Source organism: Amphibalanus amphitrite, unplaced genomic scaffold (genome assembly GCF_019059575.1).
Source record: "Amphibalanus amphitrite isolate SeventyFive unplaced genomic scaffold, NRLGWU_Aamphi_draft 000604F_arrow, whole genome shotgun sequence".
Lineage (NCBI taxonomy): Eukaryota > Metazoa > Arthropoda > Thecostraca > Balanomorpha > Balanidae > Amphibalanus > Amphibalanus amphitrite.
The window spans coordinates 174,501-188,711 of NW_024882098.1; the positions used below are offsets into that span (position 1 = coordinate 174,501).

General features: G+C 48.4%; 3 protein-coding genes across 3 annotated transcripts in view; 1 reads left to right on the top strand and 2 right to left on the bottom strand.

Annotated features, from left to right (window-relative positions):
* The first annotated feature begins 476 nt into the window (after positions 1-476).
* Positions 477-1,757, top strand: LOC122394675 (probable 39S ribosomal protein L23, mitochondrial). Its single transcript, XM_043391705.1, has 3 exons — positions 477-699; positions 987-1,057; positions 1,419-1,757. The coding sequence occupies exons 1-3, from the start codon at positions 480-482 to the stop codon at positions 1,575-1,577; spliced, it is 450 nt and encodes a 149-aa protein (XP_043247640.1). The 5' UTR covers positions 477-479; the 3' UTR covers positions 1,578-1,757.
* A 1,223-nt stretch (positions 1,758-2,980) lies between these two features.
* Positions 2,981-10,772, bottom strand: LOC122394671 (electron transfer flavoprotein-ubiquinone oxidoreductase, mitochondrial-like). The gene is made up of 11 exons (XM_043391702.1): positions 10,549-10,772; positions 9,964-10,074; positions 8,950-9,102; positions 8,308-8,663; positions 7,772-7,987; positions 6,597-6,772; positions 6,004-6,209; positions 5,375-5,557; positions 4,914-5,021; positions 4,417-4,530; positions 2,981-3,992 (listed from the first exon to the last, which is right to left on the bottom strand). Exons 1-11 carry the CDS (start codon positions 10,580-10,582, stop codon positions 3,829-3,831), a joined length of 1,821 nt encoding a protein of 606 aa, XP_043247637.1. The 5' UTR covers positions 10,583-10,772; the 3' UTR covers positions 2,981-3,828.
* A 668-nt stretch (positions 10,773-11,440) lies between these two features.
* Positions 11,441-14,211, bottom strand: part of LOC122394670 (inositol 1,4,5-triphosphate receptor associated 2-like) — a 71,415-nt gene continuing 68,644 nt past the window's right edge. The window contains exons 23-25 of the mRNA XM_043391701.1: positions 13,599-13,919; positions 12,797-12,971; positions 11,441-11,678 (exon numbers count right to left, since the gene is read on the bottom strand). Of these exons, the coding sequence (XP_043247636.1) occupies positions 11,628-11,678; positions 12,797-12,971; positions 13,599-13,919 (547 nt within the window). The 3' untranslated portion in view covers positions 11,441-11,627. The remainder of the gene's footprint in view (positions 11,679-12,796; positions 12,972-13,598; positions 13,920-14,211) is intronic.

Sequence of the window (14,211 nt, forward strand, 5' to 3'; positions counted from 1 at the left end):
ATCTCATCAGCTCCTGGGGCACTATTGGGGTTCAGTGCTTTAAGCTTTTGCTTCACTGTGAAAAGGTTGACTGGTATATCGATCAGCGGCGGCCCTGTGTAACGGTTTGCTAGTTGTGGCACGACATCCGTTTTTTCAATAGTGAATGCGCCTGAGAAGACGTCATTCAGGAGCGAGGCCTTCTCTTTTTCCTCGCTAACAAGCTGGCCCTGGTCGTTTCTTAGATCACCAATACTTGATTTAACTTTACGGCGGCTGTCTGTCTCAACTGACTGCATCTGAAGGAGTGGCTATCACCAATCATCCACATTTCCATCAGGATCATTACCATCAACCATGAGTTTTTATTTTTCATGCATTATCATTACCTGATAACCAATCAACTACTTCTCATGAATCATGATTTACTAAGTTACCTAGATAGCTCATTGTGTTTCTGATGTGTGTTTAAGCTGTTCTTTATTTGTCCTCAGGCCACCATGTCGACTCGTTTGTATCCTATATACCAGCGGGGTAATCCCCAGCTAAGGATATTCCTTCCAAACTTTTGGATGAAGCTGCTCAAGCCGACCCATCCGATTCCATCAAATGCTGTGCAATTCATGGTGTCACCAGAGATGACCAAACATGATGTAAAGCAATACTTGGAGAAAATCTACAATGTACCGGTAGTGGAAGTTAACATCGCCAATAAAATGGGTGTGTAAACACTAAACAGTATGTAAAGGTACAGGTATTGAAAATATGTTTTAGGAGCAGCAGCTGTTGCTTGTTGACTTAACGGCGATTTTTCATGGGAATCAGACTTTTTAATCATTGAGACAGGTTATATTTTGTGTGTTACAGCTCATAGCAGTTGGAAAAGGATGATGTATGAGCATGACATGTATTTTTAAGGCATTAGTTTGTATGTTCAAGTCCGATCGGAATTGCCGATTTGTATAAGTTATTGGTGCAACATAGCGCTGATCGCATCGTTATTTCAGGAAAATTACGAAGAACCGATAAAGGCTACATCGTCAAAGATGATGATCTGAAGTATGCCTTCGTCACACTGGTAAGGGGTAATGGGCGTAGCCTTCATCGACCGATTGGCTATCCTCGATGCCAATCTTCGGTTACCTACACTTTCCACGTTCTGTTTTCATGTCGTCATAGGCTTTGCTCACTCTGCCGTGCAAAGGCAAAAAACTTCTATGTGATGTCAGACTGTGACACTGACCTCACATAGTAGTTTTTGCCTTTGCACGGCAGCGCTGTTCTGTTTTCACAAGTCTTTCAGATTGTTGTTTGCCGATCGTTTGATGGTTATCGTTACATTTCATCATAGAACTATCGAGGAATTATACATAGGAATTGCCTATAGACTCATAGAGGTTTTATGCTCGTGCTTACTCATCGGCCTGTGTGTGCTTCAGCCGAAGGACATGACGTTCGAGTTCCCGAATCTGATGTCTGAAGAGAAGAAGCAGGAGCGATCTGATCAGATGAAGGAGATCGAGCGCGTCAAGGACACCTACAAGAAGGACCAGGACCGGTTCAAAGACAGACCAGGAGTGCCCACCTGGTTCAACTAGTCATTAGCACAGTGTATTGTATGAATCACTGAAAGGGTCGTGTGTCCATTGGGTTTGGTGTCTGTATGCGGGAGGAGGTGGGGGGGGGGGGAGTACGTTTATGTGCTGGATGATTGTCATTATCGTGCGCTATGTGGGTCTTGGTGCATTGTTATGAATATTAATCTGTTTTGTACCATACGTTTGTGATCTCCAGGAGACCTAAGATAGTCGACTTAAGATGCAAAGAAAGGCAAAGGACTTGTCCATCAAAAACGACCGCCTGACAAACTGCGTCCCTACGGTTATCTAGTTTCCTAACAACCAAACATAATGCCTACAACCTCTACCACCTTGATTGATTCGTCACATTCCTTGATCCTCCTACCGCCTCCTTTACACGGTCAGCACACAGCCACACCCACTCAGAGCTACCCGTACCATCGACCAGGCACCGACTCACCTACCCTGACCCATTGCCAGGTACTGCCACACCCACCTGGTTTCGAACTCGGGTCGCCCAGTCTGCAGACCGATGCCCTACCACCCTTCCACTCCAGCCCCCACCTCCACGGACCGTCAGAATCTAGTCTTTCATCTTAGAGCTACCCGTACCATCGACCAGGCACCGACTCACCTACCCTGACCCATTGCCAGGTACTGCCACACCCACCTGGTTTCGAACTCGGGTCGCCCAGTCTGCAGACCGATGCCCTACCACCCTTCCACTCCAGCCCCCACCTCCACGGACCGTCAGAATCTAGTCTTTCATCTTTGATTAAGCGCCCACTTAAAGGGACCCTCCCACCTTCAAAAAAGTTTATGAATTGGCATGAAAGTGATGTCGCTCGGTTCAGAAAGAGCGAAAACGAATATCTACCAAATTTCACCGAAAAATATTCACCGGTTTTCAAGATATTAGACTTTTACTTTTGTTTACTTTTTGGGATCTCCGCTGTTTCTAGCGACTTTATTTTAGAAGTGCGGCGTTTGCGGCAGATGTTGCGCGCAAATAGCATATACCACCGCGTGCTACAAAACGTTTTAGTCAAACTTAATGACGGACGTTCGAAAGCCTGATGACGTCATCAGATTCCCGTAATGGTTAAGAGATAGGGACCAAGCTGGTCCCACCCTGCAAGTAAAGGGAAGAAATTTCTTGAATACCATAAAGCTGCGGGGGTTGCGACCAGGATAAATGGTGGTTTCTGAGCCTGGCCGCAAACTTGGCTATCTCAACTCAAAACTAATGTTAAGGTGGGAGGGTCCCTTTAAACGCTGGCGAATCCACTGGTCTGATTTGAATACCAGTCGGCAGTGGAGAACCGCGACAGCCCAGTCCCCAGGCCCCAATGTCGGACACATTTCTCCGAACATAATTCAAACACATTATATCGCAAGCAGCACAACAACTTAACATTGGAAATATTTCTCAAGCATATATTCACCAAGAACTCGTCATCATATCACTGCAGGCGCACCCGCCTATTACGCTACTAAGCGACGCTCTCTCGCTCGCGCATTGCATTGATACGGCTTCACATACCTACTGCCAAGGGGCGGGGATCAGATAGGTGAAAAGGAAGACCGCGGTGTTACGGAAATGGGTAAGAAAGAGGGGTCACAAACATAAAATGGATGGAGGACAGGAGATTAAAATAAGATAGATCATAGAAGAGATGCCATAGCAAAGCAACCCAGTTGAATGGACCCAGTTGAGATAAACTAAGACAATAATCGTTAGGCACACATACACGGACACTGTAGCTCTTTGAGTTACCGGTCAACTATTCGTCACACAGACATATAGACTATGGAACGCTATGGGTTGAGCTGAGGATCCCGTTGTGCAACACACAACTGGTCGATCAAATAATACCGACTGTGCTCTCAAACCCGAGTCCGCCGCTGCATGATTCCCAGCTACATCGGTATCGGCGCCAGTGAATAGTCAACACATTTGTCGCAGTCTTTGAACTCAACTTCTCTTGTAGAACCAGCAAGGCTGTGCACCGTCTGCAAGCTAAGTACAACCAATAGTGGTATACCAAAGCACCCGGTATACACGATGGCATCTTTCAGACCCGATTTTGACAGCACCTGTCTTTGGGACCCTTGACTGTACCTACAGCTCCGCACTATTCACAACACTCCAAAACACGCCTTAGTGCTCTTTCAGGCGCTACCTTCTCATCCCACAAATCCTCTCAAGCTTTTCCTTCGACGACCTTCCTTCGGCAAGACATTAGACGACATCTGAACTCGGCCCAGCTCACATGCCGTTGTAGGAGGGCCCGCCACCACTCTCGGGCGTCACCCAGTTGATGTTCTGGCTGGGGTCCTTGATGTCGCACGTCTTGCAGTGGATGCAGTTCTGGGCGTTAATCTGCAGTCGCTGGCCCTGGTCATCCTCCGTGGGCACGTACTCGTACACGCCTGTCGATAGAATGGACGTCAGCTGGCTTGGATAATACTCTCCAACCCAGGGTTGGCCGGTCGCGGTGGCACACGACATACATTCTGCCGTCGTAACATCGACAGACGAAAGCGTACACGAGAGCCAGCATCATTATACAGCTGGCAACCTGTATCAAACAGGTCGTGGCAAATAAATAAAAACTGCGAAAGGTATGATACGAATACACTGGAGACACATGTGCATACTAAAAGCCAACCATGCCATGAATGGTCATATCAGATTTTAGCATTACTTCTACTTTGGTATACTTCTACTTTACTTTCAGCATTACTTCACCATGCAACGTGACAAAACTAAACTAGAATAAAAAACTAGAATAAAACGTCACATAATATCACGATTCACGGCAATATGTCATGCAGTAGCGCAGTGTGCACTGACCTGCCGGACAGAAGCGCGCCTCGGGTCCATCGAACACGCCCAGGTTCTGTTTGACGGGAGACGTGTCGTCCCGCAGGGTCAGGTGCGGCGGCTGATCACCCTCGTGGTTTGTACCTGCCGGTAACGAGGGCGGTCAGTCGGGTTATGTCTGCAGCGATACTGGACAGATACAGGACATGATTTGCTACCGCATAATTGAGACGCCTGAAATCTATATCAATCAGAGTTTCAGCTGCTTACCACCGCATTCAAGAACTGTGGAATACAGATATAATGGACAACACTGGACCACCTTTCCAACCAACAGTTCAACAAGCATGACCGAAGCGTGGTTAGATGAATGCACCAACATCAATATCAACGTCATTACTAAAACCATTACGAGCAACTTAAGAGGGCTTTGCAGTCCACATCCACGTAACACATCCAATCATGACGGGCGAAGACCCATGAGAGCATCATATTCGTCCATCAATCGGGATCCCACTGGCCCCCACCTGTGAGCGCCACCGATCCAAGCAGGTCGAAGCTGAGTTTGCCGTCCGGCTTGGGGTACTCGATGGGCTGACACTCGCGGGACGGCTTCAGACGCAGGTAGTCGGGACCTGGCGGACAATATACCAGTGCGAGCGATGGAATAGACAGAGTTGTGAGAAAGGGACGTAAGCGCAACTATGTATAAAGGCATCAGGACATGATAATATAACAAATACGAGACGTGCTGTTTAAGTGTCAGGGTAACAAAACATGGGGCGATGACAAATCATAATCCATAGTAGGGTCCGATGTCGACCAGATTACGCAATATTACTCGACGATTAGCACGAGAAGAATCGACCCCTGATGTGATTTGCCTCTGCTTTAGACAATACCACTGGAGTTACGCTAACACATCTTCAAACCCACGCCAACCACCGTCCCAACCTGTATCTGTAAGAATCTTGGTCCCAACACTAACCGGGATGTTTGAGAGTCCACGGCTCCTTGCCGCGTCCTAGCACATAGAACAGGCCGGTGTAGGCCAGCCCTCCGTACAGTCCCAGCCGAGAATGGAACGAGGGGCGGACGTTCCGCACAGCCGTCAGCTCCTTCCAGACGCTGGAGCTGCGGATACGCTCCTCGTAGCTGACCGGGTTCACGCCTGTTCAATAAGAGAGCGAGGTGCCAGGAGGATGAAGCGAAGGTAGCAACAACGGGAGAGCGGAGAGTGACCTGGCGGTGCATGCTATCGCATACTTGAGTTCAATAGGACTTATTGGGGAGATGCTGCTGCTTAGAGGATTAGCATCTGCTGCTTGATGGATGAATTCCATGAAAGTAAATGTCTGAACGAGCTGAAAAATATGAATGTAGACTTTCCAAAAAAGATATTTGGGACCGAGATACAAGAATTCCTTTATCATCGATTGTCTGATTGAAATGGAAGAATAGTTTGACTAAAATAGCAAGAAGCTGGGAAGCATTAATATCACCAGCCACCAATAATCTCACAAGACACCACCATCCACCAATAATCTCGCAAGACATTAAAAATCAGCACTTTGCAGTTCCAATTTCCCCCTGCCCCCCCCCCCCCCTGCATCTCACTCAAAGTTTCTGTGTCTCCCTTCTCGATGGCGTCATAGACGCTCTCGGCGGCAATCATGGCGCTCTTCATGGCGTTGTGCGTGCCCTTGATCTTGGGCACGTTCATGAAGCCGGCGCTGCAGCCGATCAGGCACCCGCCGGGGAAGGTGAGCCGTGGCAGGCTCTGCAGGCCGCCCTCGTTCAGGGCGCGCGCACCGTACCCGATCCTGACAGCGGAGAATGGTTAATAAATATATCGGAAAGGGTGGAGGGGTATGGGCGAGAGCGAAGGGACGGGGTGAATGGTTTTATTCATTTGCTTATTTGCCATCATCACCAAAAAGAGAAATTCTCCACAACAGGTGAAGCCAGGGGTAGTTTTCCGATGAAAAATATCAATATTTTCATATTGAATTAGATTTTGAATATACGGGGACAATAAAGTACCAAAGCACCATCCAAGAAAGTCCGACCGTGCCACAGCTGACGTCATTCTTAAATGTTCTTGCGACTAGACAATATATAGATATAGATAAGCAGTGTCTACGGCCTCCCTTTCGGGTGCTGCTGCTGAGTATATCTCCTGCGGCCATCGACCATTCTCCTTCCCATACCTGGTGCCCCCCTCGAACGTCTTGGCGACGGACGGGTGGTGCTTGAAGCGCTGGAACTCCTTGAACGGGCTGAGGTAGGGGTTGGTGTAGTCGAGTCCGATGACGAAGCCGACAGCCACCAGCGGCGTCTCGTCGTTCAGGTGGTACAGGAACGAGCCGCCGTATGTGTCCTTGTCCTGTGAGTGAGAGGGCGTCGAAAATCGGTTATAGGGGCAGATTCAGCGTCAGTGATAAAGAGGCACGAAAGGCAATGTGTTGTGCGATAATACCTAGACAAACAGATTTGACATTAACCAAGGTCTGATTCTGTAACACAACATATAATGTTACCATTGATCGCCATCAGACGTCTGGCCTACTCCACATTAATCATACATGACTCAATCCTGCCACTACCGACCTCCTAAAACAATATCGCACCCTTTAAAGGGACAGTATCACCATTTTGATGAAATTTGACATTGCATAGGCCCCACCTTTCTGGTCCGGGAACTGAAGACCGATCCTCGAAGCTCCACACCGTTATCCCGCTATCGCCGCTCAAAGTACGAAAGGTGTACTACACTTTGAATCGTGCTTCACTATCTTCACTGTTTAAATGTTTGCGCCGTTTTGAATTGACCGCCAGTAATAAAACTTTTACCCTGGTCATTTCATCAAATTTTATAAAGCCAAAACGTTTTTCGCACTTATTCATCACCGTTAAATTCATTAAATAGTCGTAGGCAATTTCCGCTGTTTCCTTCGGATTCTAGCGGCTCAACAAAGGAATTCCTTCAGCTTGAAGGAATTCCTTCAGCTTGTCACGTGATATCTTCTGGGCAATACCTAATGCTGCCTTTCCCTAACGACAACTCAATCAGAAGAGCGGCCGCGTAAGCGTAGCGTCAATAATGTATTATCTGCGCCAGTTCTGTAGTAATTTCGCAGGCTTCCAAACTGGCGGCCATGCTTGTAGTGGTGGTTCGCTCATGAAAATGACTCGCTCATGAAAAAATATTTTTCACCGAGTTCGGTCCTCAAACTATGTTTTTCTGATTCAGAAAAATAAGAAATGCTAGTAAAAAAAAATCAGCTCCATACATTGATTTTTTTTTCGATGATACTGTCCCTTTAAGTCATTTCCCATCGCGACCCGTGACCCGTCTCACAAGGCTTCATCTCCCTGCACTCACCAGCGGCCACCCGACGGTGTGCTCCACCCGTCCGGGCTGATGTACGTCCGGCGATACCTCCCACAGCTCCTTCAGACCGATACCGTACGTCTGCGGCTGAGAGCTGTTGTCGCGCAGGTTAAACTTGGTGATCAGCTCCTTGGCCAGGTGGCCGTGGCAGCCCTCGGCGAAAATTGTACACTTGGCGTGCAGCTCCATGCCGCGCTCAAACGAGTCCTGCGATACAATATGAGCAAACATATGTCAGACATTGGATGGATATGATGCTTAAGTTACATGACCTTCAAGGCGGACGTATATTTAAGAAAAGGCAATGATTGCACGCAGCCGAAAAACGAGCACTTATTTGGCTGCAGTGAGAGTTATGTAATAGGAATGATGTCAATGATTTTAGCGTTATAACTTTTGCCCATACGACTTCACGACAGTAGCCCGTTTCTTTCCTCCAGTTTCATCACGCATTATCCTCCTTCCATGCTGTCAGGCATCGTGGTAGTTAACACTGTCCTTGCCCTCCCTGTCACTCGTCCACTAACCTTCGGGGATCCATCCTTGGCGATGCCCAGATCGCCGGTGGCCACTCCTTTGACCGATCCGTCCTCATTGTAGACCACCTCGGCCGCCGCCGTGCCGGGGTAGACATCCACACCGAGCTCCTCGGCCTGCTCACCCAGCCAGCGGACCACGTGGCCCAGACGCACCACGTAGTTACCATCGTTGTGCATTGGGAATCCGGGCAGGATGGGGATCGGGATGCGCCGCCGCTCGGTGAGGAAGGCGAACTTGTCGGCCGTGACGGGCGTGTTGAGCGGCGCGCCGCGCTCCTTCCAGTCGGGGATCAGCTCGTTGAGCGGCTGTGGCTCGATGCACGCGCCAGAGAGTGTGTGACCGCCTGGTGGATGAAGAGTCCAACATCAGCTCACTGCTCAGGGTGGAGAGCGATAGAGCGATAGTGGAGTGGCGGGGAAATGACCAAGTCCAGAGAATGCTCAACACAGAGATTGATCGACAGTCCAGAAAACATAAGTCAACTTAAGATATTTTTCATTCACCTGTTGTTATTTGGGAGAACAAGAAGCTAGATAGGTACAATAATAATCTCATCAAGTTACAAACATGCAGTTTGCTTGGTCATTCTTGATTCATAGCACTCCTCAAACGGTGAACGTCCTTCTCACCGAGCTCCGAGGCCTTTTCGACGACGGTGACGCTGAGTTCCTGTCCCTTCTCGGCGGCGAGCTGCTTCAGTCGGATGGCTGCGGAGAGGCCAGCCGGTCCGCCGCCCACGATCAGAACGTCCGTCTCGTCCGACACCCGCTCCATGTCCACGTCTGAGTGCGTCGTGGAGAGAGCGAAGAAAAGGAGTGAGCTCGATGATACTCATGCCATGTCCACATATTCTGAGTGACAGTCAAGGAAGAAGTGAGGAAAAGGAGTGAATTTGACCATGCCCACTCTATCTTCATATCTAGGTGGCAAAGTCATGGTAACAGTGGATAAATTAGGGTCAGAGATGCATTACTGTAGGTGAAGTGATGATACAAGGATTGAGGTGAGATTGATTGAAAATGGATAGTGACAGTATATTTCACTACTTCATTGCATTGAGGCAATGTTCTTCACTTAGGTATCACTTTTCACTTTGAAATACAAATATGCAAATGGAGCCAAAGCTGCTCATAACAAGGATTCTTGCAGCACACTGGTAACTCTTTGATACTACCTACCTACCTACTTCACTCACTTCCTTCTTAGAAAGCATCTATCTATTGTCTCTGATTGATAGCTTGTCAACAATGAACACAGCATTTTATGAAGACAAATTTTGCCTGTGAGACATTTATTACAATTTACAAGTCCATATTTAATATTGACAATGATATGAATTCCATGCAGCCTGATTTACAAATACCAGCAGTGCTGAAAGGTCCTGGTCCACAGATTGTCATCATCACGTAGCTGAGGCTATCTTACTATCAATAAAAGTTAGAACACCTTGCCACTTCCACCACTCTCTACTTGATAACCATTACACTCTCTCTGCCAACCAGATAGGAAACAAGGCTAATTCCATACAAATACAACCATGAAACTACCTACCTGCAGAACATGAATATTGAAAGGACACAAAAATGGGGCAAAGATTTGCATAAAATCACAAAAAAGCAATGCTCACCATGTGGCGTACGTACCTTTCCATCTTGGATCTTGGTCTCTGGGGCATATGGTGTAGTGAGTTGTGATCTTTGGAAAACTTTCTGCACTGTGCTGGAGCCTGTATCCAACTTGACGAATCAGTCTACCTGAAAACCAAGAGTTTACAAAGATAAGTAAGCATAATAACTCAATTTTGTTTATATATAAGGGGCCAGGGCATACTGGCTGTTTTACTTTGTCAATCATCCTGACCTAAGCAGTTGTCACTGCCATTACATAACACTCCATAGGTCCTTCGGAGGCATGTTTGTTACCCTGTTTCTTGGGAATTTATTGTGAGCATTGCCATGATAACCATTTCAATTAGACTTTAATAAAACAATTTCTTGTCTTCCCTAAAAATTAGGGCACATTTGATCTAATATCGACGATGAATCCAATAAAAGAACATCATTTGTAATAAGCATAATAGACATAGTAAAATGCCACAACTGTAGCATCTAGAAGAGAAAATGGTAGGCAAAGTTTATAGCCAATACAATGGCCCATTAAATTACTTAAATACACATGTATTTCCTAATTTGTGAACCAAAAACATGACTCAAACTTGTACTGCTCACCTGCCCGAGCAGAGCTCTTTACCAGTCCGTACATGATTTCAACCTTTTTTCAAGCACAATGCATGCAATTGCAAAAATATATGATCTGCTGATCTTCCAGCTTCAAAAGGAAATATCACAGCCGATGAGTAGCAGGAACTCGCTTAAAAAAACTCAAAATCTTCCGCAAACTGTCTATCCCCATTCACAGAGCTTGCAAAATGGTAATGTATCCTTTGCGCCATAAATGAATCGAGGTCACTATTATGTAAACATGAAGCAAAAGAGAGCGCGCAGGCAAATTGTTTACAGCGCAACAAACGCTGTAACCGTTATTAGATCGCCTCAGAACAATTCGGGCATAATACATATAACTTCTTTTTTTGTTTTAATACTGATTTAGATTGATGAAGCCAATCGTTTCAAATCCTCCACCAGGCCTTTCGACATCAGGAAAAGACGTATTTCCCACGAAGATCCATGGCCTTTCTGGGTACAGCGCCCAGCGGCCAGCCGGAATTTCAGCATTCCACATTAGTAAAACAGAAGCTTTATCCGCTATGCTTCAATTGAAATTGCTCACGATTTTCGAGAGTCTGAGACCATTATGGTTTAATGGCGATCCAGTCTACAAGCAAGACATTATTGTTGTTTTATAATTCATTTCGTTTCGCCTCGCTGTGTAAGACTGTTGCACACGCTCAGCTACCTTTCTATAAATTGTTCGCAAGTTTACGCCATATCATGGTGTGCCCAATCATTCGGCGGTCTTTCGATCCCCAGCGTCATCTAACCTTATTTGAGAGCAAAGATTGCGAGTTAACTCTCGTATAAATCCTTCTCAGACCTTAGCATTCACGCATCATCCGGCAAACAGCATGAAGCGAGAAAAAAAAAAACTATAAACACAAACCACCAATCATATATTTATTCATGTATCGCGAACAACCACATAAAACAACACAACGCAGAAGGCAGCGGGGCGGCAGCTCTGGGCGGCGGGGCCGTCCGTCCAGCCGCCCGGACGGCTGCGGCCGGGCTCAGAGGGCGGCAGGCCGCGCCCGGCGGGGGCGGGGGCGGGGGCGGGGGCGGGGGCGGTATCACAGCGGCGGCCGGTGCACGTGCCGCAGGCTCAGGTGCGGCGACAGCAGCTGAAACACAGAGGAATACTTAGGTTAGATAAATCGCAAGGGTCTTATGGGGCACTCGGAAGAGACGGCAGAATCAAAAACATACACGATAGTCGATAGCGTTTCATATCATCATGGCACAAATCCCCGGTCAGATCAACAGGCCAGCTCAGATCACACGGGACAAAGAGCGCATGATTTGACTGCCGTCTAAGACCGATGCAGCGTTATCTGATTTTATTGAGAGCCGGAACCTGATAGATGTTGCGTTATCACACAACAATAATAAACCACTAGCAATAGTCAGCACCTTTATCACTTGTACTGCTTCCCTGCCTCCAATCCTTATCTGCCGATATAACGGTGTGCTATGCTCGGTGTTGCAGTGATTTGTGAACAGCGCCTAGTGAGGGATTCCGATGAATAAGACACGCTAAGACAGACATGGTCATATAAATGTGAGCAAGGTCATATGACCATATATGACCCAAGATTCCTTTATCAGGACTAACAAGTGTGCAATAAAAACGCACTGTAAATGCGAACGGGCACCAGACGAAGCTCGTACCTTCGTATTTGCGCTCACTCTGTGTAGTGTTTCTACCTAGTGTGTGGCTCACACAACTGTTCTACGCTATATTTCCCTCATACACTCACCCCTAACCAGGAGTAGGAGGCATTGGCCACGGATAGGAAACGCTGACCAGGCGTAGCCCGCCACTCACCTCTGACCAGGAGTAGAAGACACTCACTTACCTCTGACCAGGGGTAGAAGACCCTGACAGCCGTCACTCACCTCTGACCAGGAGTAGAAGACACTGATACTTACCTCTGACCAGGGGTAGAAGACCCTGACAGCCGTCATTCACATCTGACCAGGAGTAGAAGGCGCTAACACTCACCTCTGACCAGGAGTATAAGGCACTGACCAGAGGGGTAGAAGGCACTGACTGGGAGTAGCTGATGCCACTCACCTCTGACCAGGAGTAGAAGGTGCTAACACTCACCTCTGACCAGGAGTAGAAGGCGCTAACACTCACCTCTGACCAGGAGTAGAAGGCGCTAACACTCAACTCTGACCAGGAGTAGAAGGCACTGACACCCACCTCTGACCAGGAGTAGAAGGCACTGACACCCACCTCTGACCAGGAGTAGAAGGCGTGCGGCGGCGCATTGCAGCTGGTGTGCGCCGGCGGCACCAGCAGCACCATGACGGCTAGCAGCAGGAACAGGCCACCGACGCAGTAGCGGGCGCGCACCACCGTCTGCTCCCGAGAGTACGGCCACGCGTGCGCCACGTCCCAGAGCAGCTTCCTGCGGCGAAAGACGGACGGTAACGAACGCGGGAAAACAGTGGCAAAAACCGCGGGAGGCACACGGTAACGGACGCGGGCAACGATTGAGGGGGAAAACGGTAACGGTACACGGGACAAGGACGGCAACGGCCACGGGGAACAGACAGTAACGAACGCGAGGGATACACAGCAACGGCACACGGGACATAGGCGGTAAAGTCCATGGGGACGGACAGTAACGAGCGCGAGGAACCGGTAGCACGGTAACGGCACACGGAACTTAGGCGGTAAGGTTCGTGGGGCACTGGATTAACTAAGGATGCTTATTGCTTATATAACTATGCATTTACGAATTACATGGACGGGTGGTCACTAAACCTACCAAAAGCAACGACCATGGTCTGCTATCTTCCGGTTCCCGTTCGTTCGCAACAAAACCCAGTTAAGTCCTAGATAAGCCAAATCTGGAAATGCATTGTTGAATGAAACCACAAACTGTGAATGCGAAAGCCGGCTGATCCACTTCGCTCTAGGGTCAGCTCCCACTCTACCCGGTAGGAATTAAGCTACCGCTTTCCGCCACTAGACCGACGAACCTTCTGCCAGGCGTTAGCCCTCCCATCCCATCCCGCCACTATGACCTCACCCCACGGTGGTGGTCTGCTGCAGCACGGCATCCCTCTGCCGGGACAGCAGCGTCTTCAGGTCGTTGGCCAGCTGCTCCTGCTCCGACCTCAGGGTGGCCAGCTCGTCTGACACCGTCTCCTCCATGTGCGTCCGCAGGTCCTGGTCGCCCTCGGCCGAGCCGTCGTCCGGCTCCTGGTCGGGCTCGTCTCGCTCGGGCGAGTTGGAGTGGGAGCTGGGTGGCTGCCGGTCCGCCGAGGACGGCGGGTGGTGGTCCGGGGAGTGGCGGTGGTGCTCCGACTCGGACCGGTCCTCCTCCTTCTCCTCCTTGATCGCGCCGAAACTGGGGAAACAGCGGGAGGAAGACATAAGGAAAACTGAGATAAAACCGAGAGCCTTAAAATAAATTCACTACAAATTGAGAAGCACAGTGCCAAAACCCATGGAACCACATTCGCCATATTACAGCGCTGACAGCAGGCCGCTGGGGCAAAGTAGAAAACCTGCCTGCTAATCACAGTTAACAGCAACTTTATAAGCTCTTAGTGACAATACTATCATAAAATGATGGGTTGCCCTGGGTACCAAAAGTCAATTTCACAACCCCTAACAAGATTAGGGTCTGTAGTTTGTAA

What these genes read in the sequence shown, in the direction of transcription:
- LOC122394675 (XM_043391705.1), top strand. Translation starts at nt 480, where the DNA reads ATGTCGACTCGTTTGTATCCTATATACCAGCGGGGTAATCCCCAGCTA. An exon ending in TAACATCGCCAATAAAATGG is followed by an intron (nt 700 to 986) that starts GTGTGTAAACAC and finishes TCGTTATTTCAG; the next exon opens with GAAAATTACGAAGAACCGAT. An exon ending in AGTATGCCTTCGTCACACTG is followed by an intron (nt 1,058 to 1,418) that starts GTAAGGGGTAAT and finishes TGTGTGCTTCAG; the next exon opens with CCGAAGGACATGACGTTCGA.
- LOC122394671 (XM_043391702.1), bottom strand. Translation starts at nt 10,582, where the DNA reads ATGTACGGACTGGTAAAGAGCTCTGCTCGGGCAG. An exon ending in CCAAGGATGGATCCCCGAAG is followed by an intron (nt 7,988 to 8,307) that starts GTTAGTGGACGA and finishes ATTGTATCGCAG; the next exon opens with GACTCGTTTGAGCGCGGCAT. An exon ending in ACGTTCGAGGGGGGCACCAG is followed by an intron (nt 6,210 to 6,596) that starts GTATGGGAAGGA and finishes CTCCGCTGTCAG; the next exon opens with GATCGGGTACGGTGCGCGCG.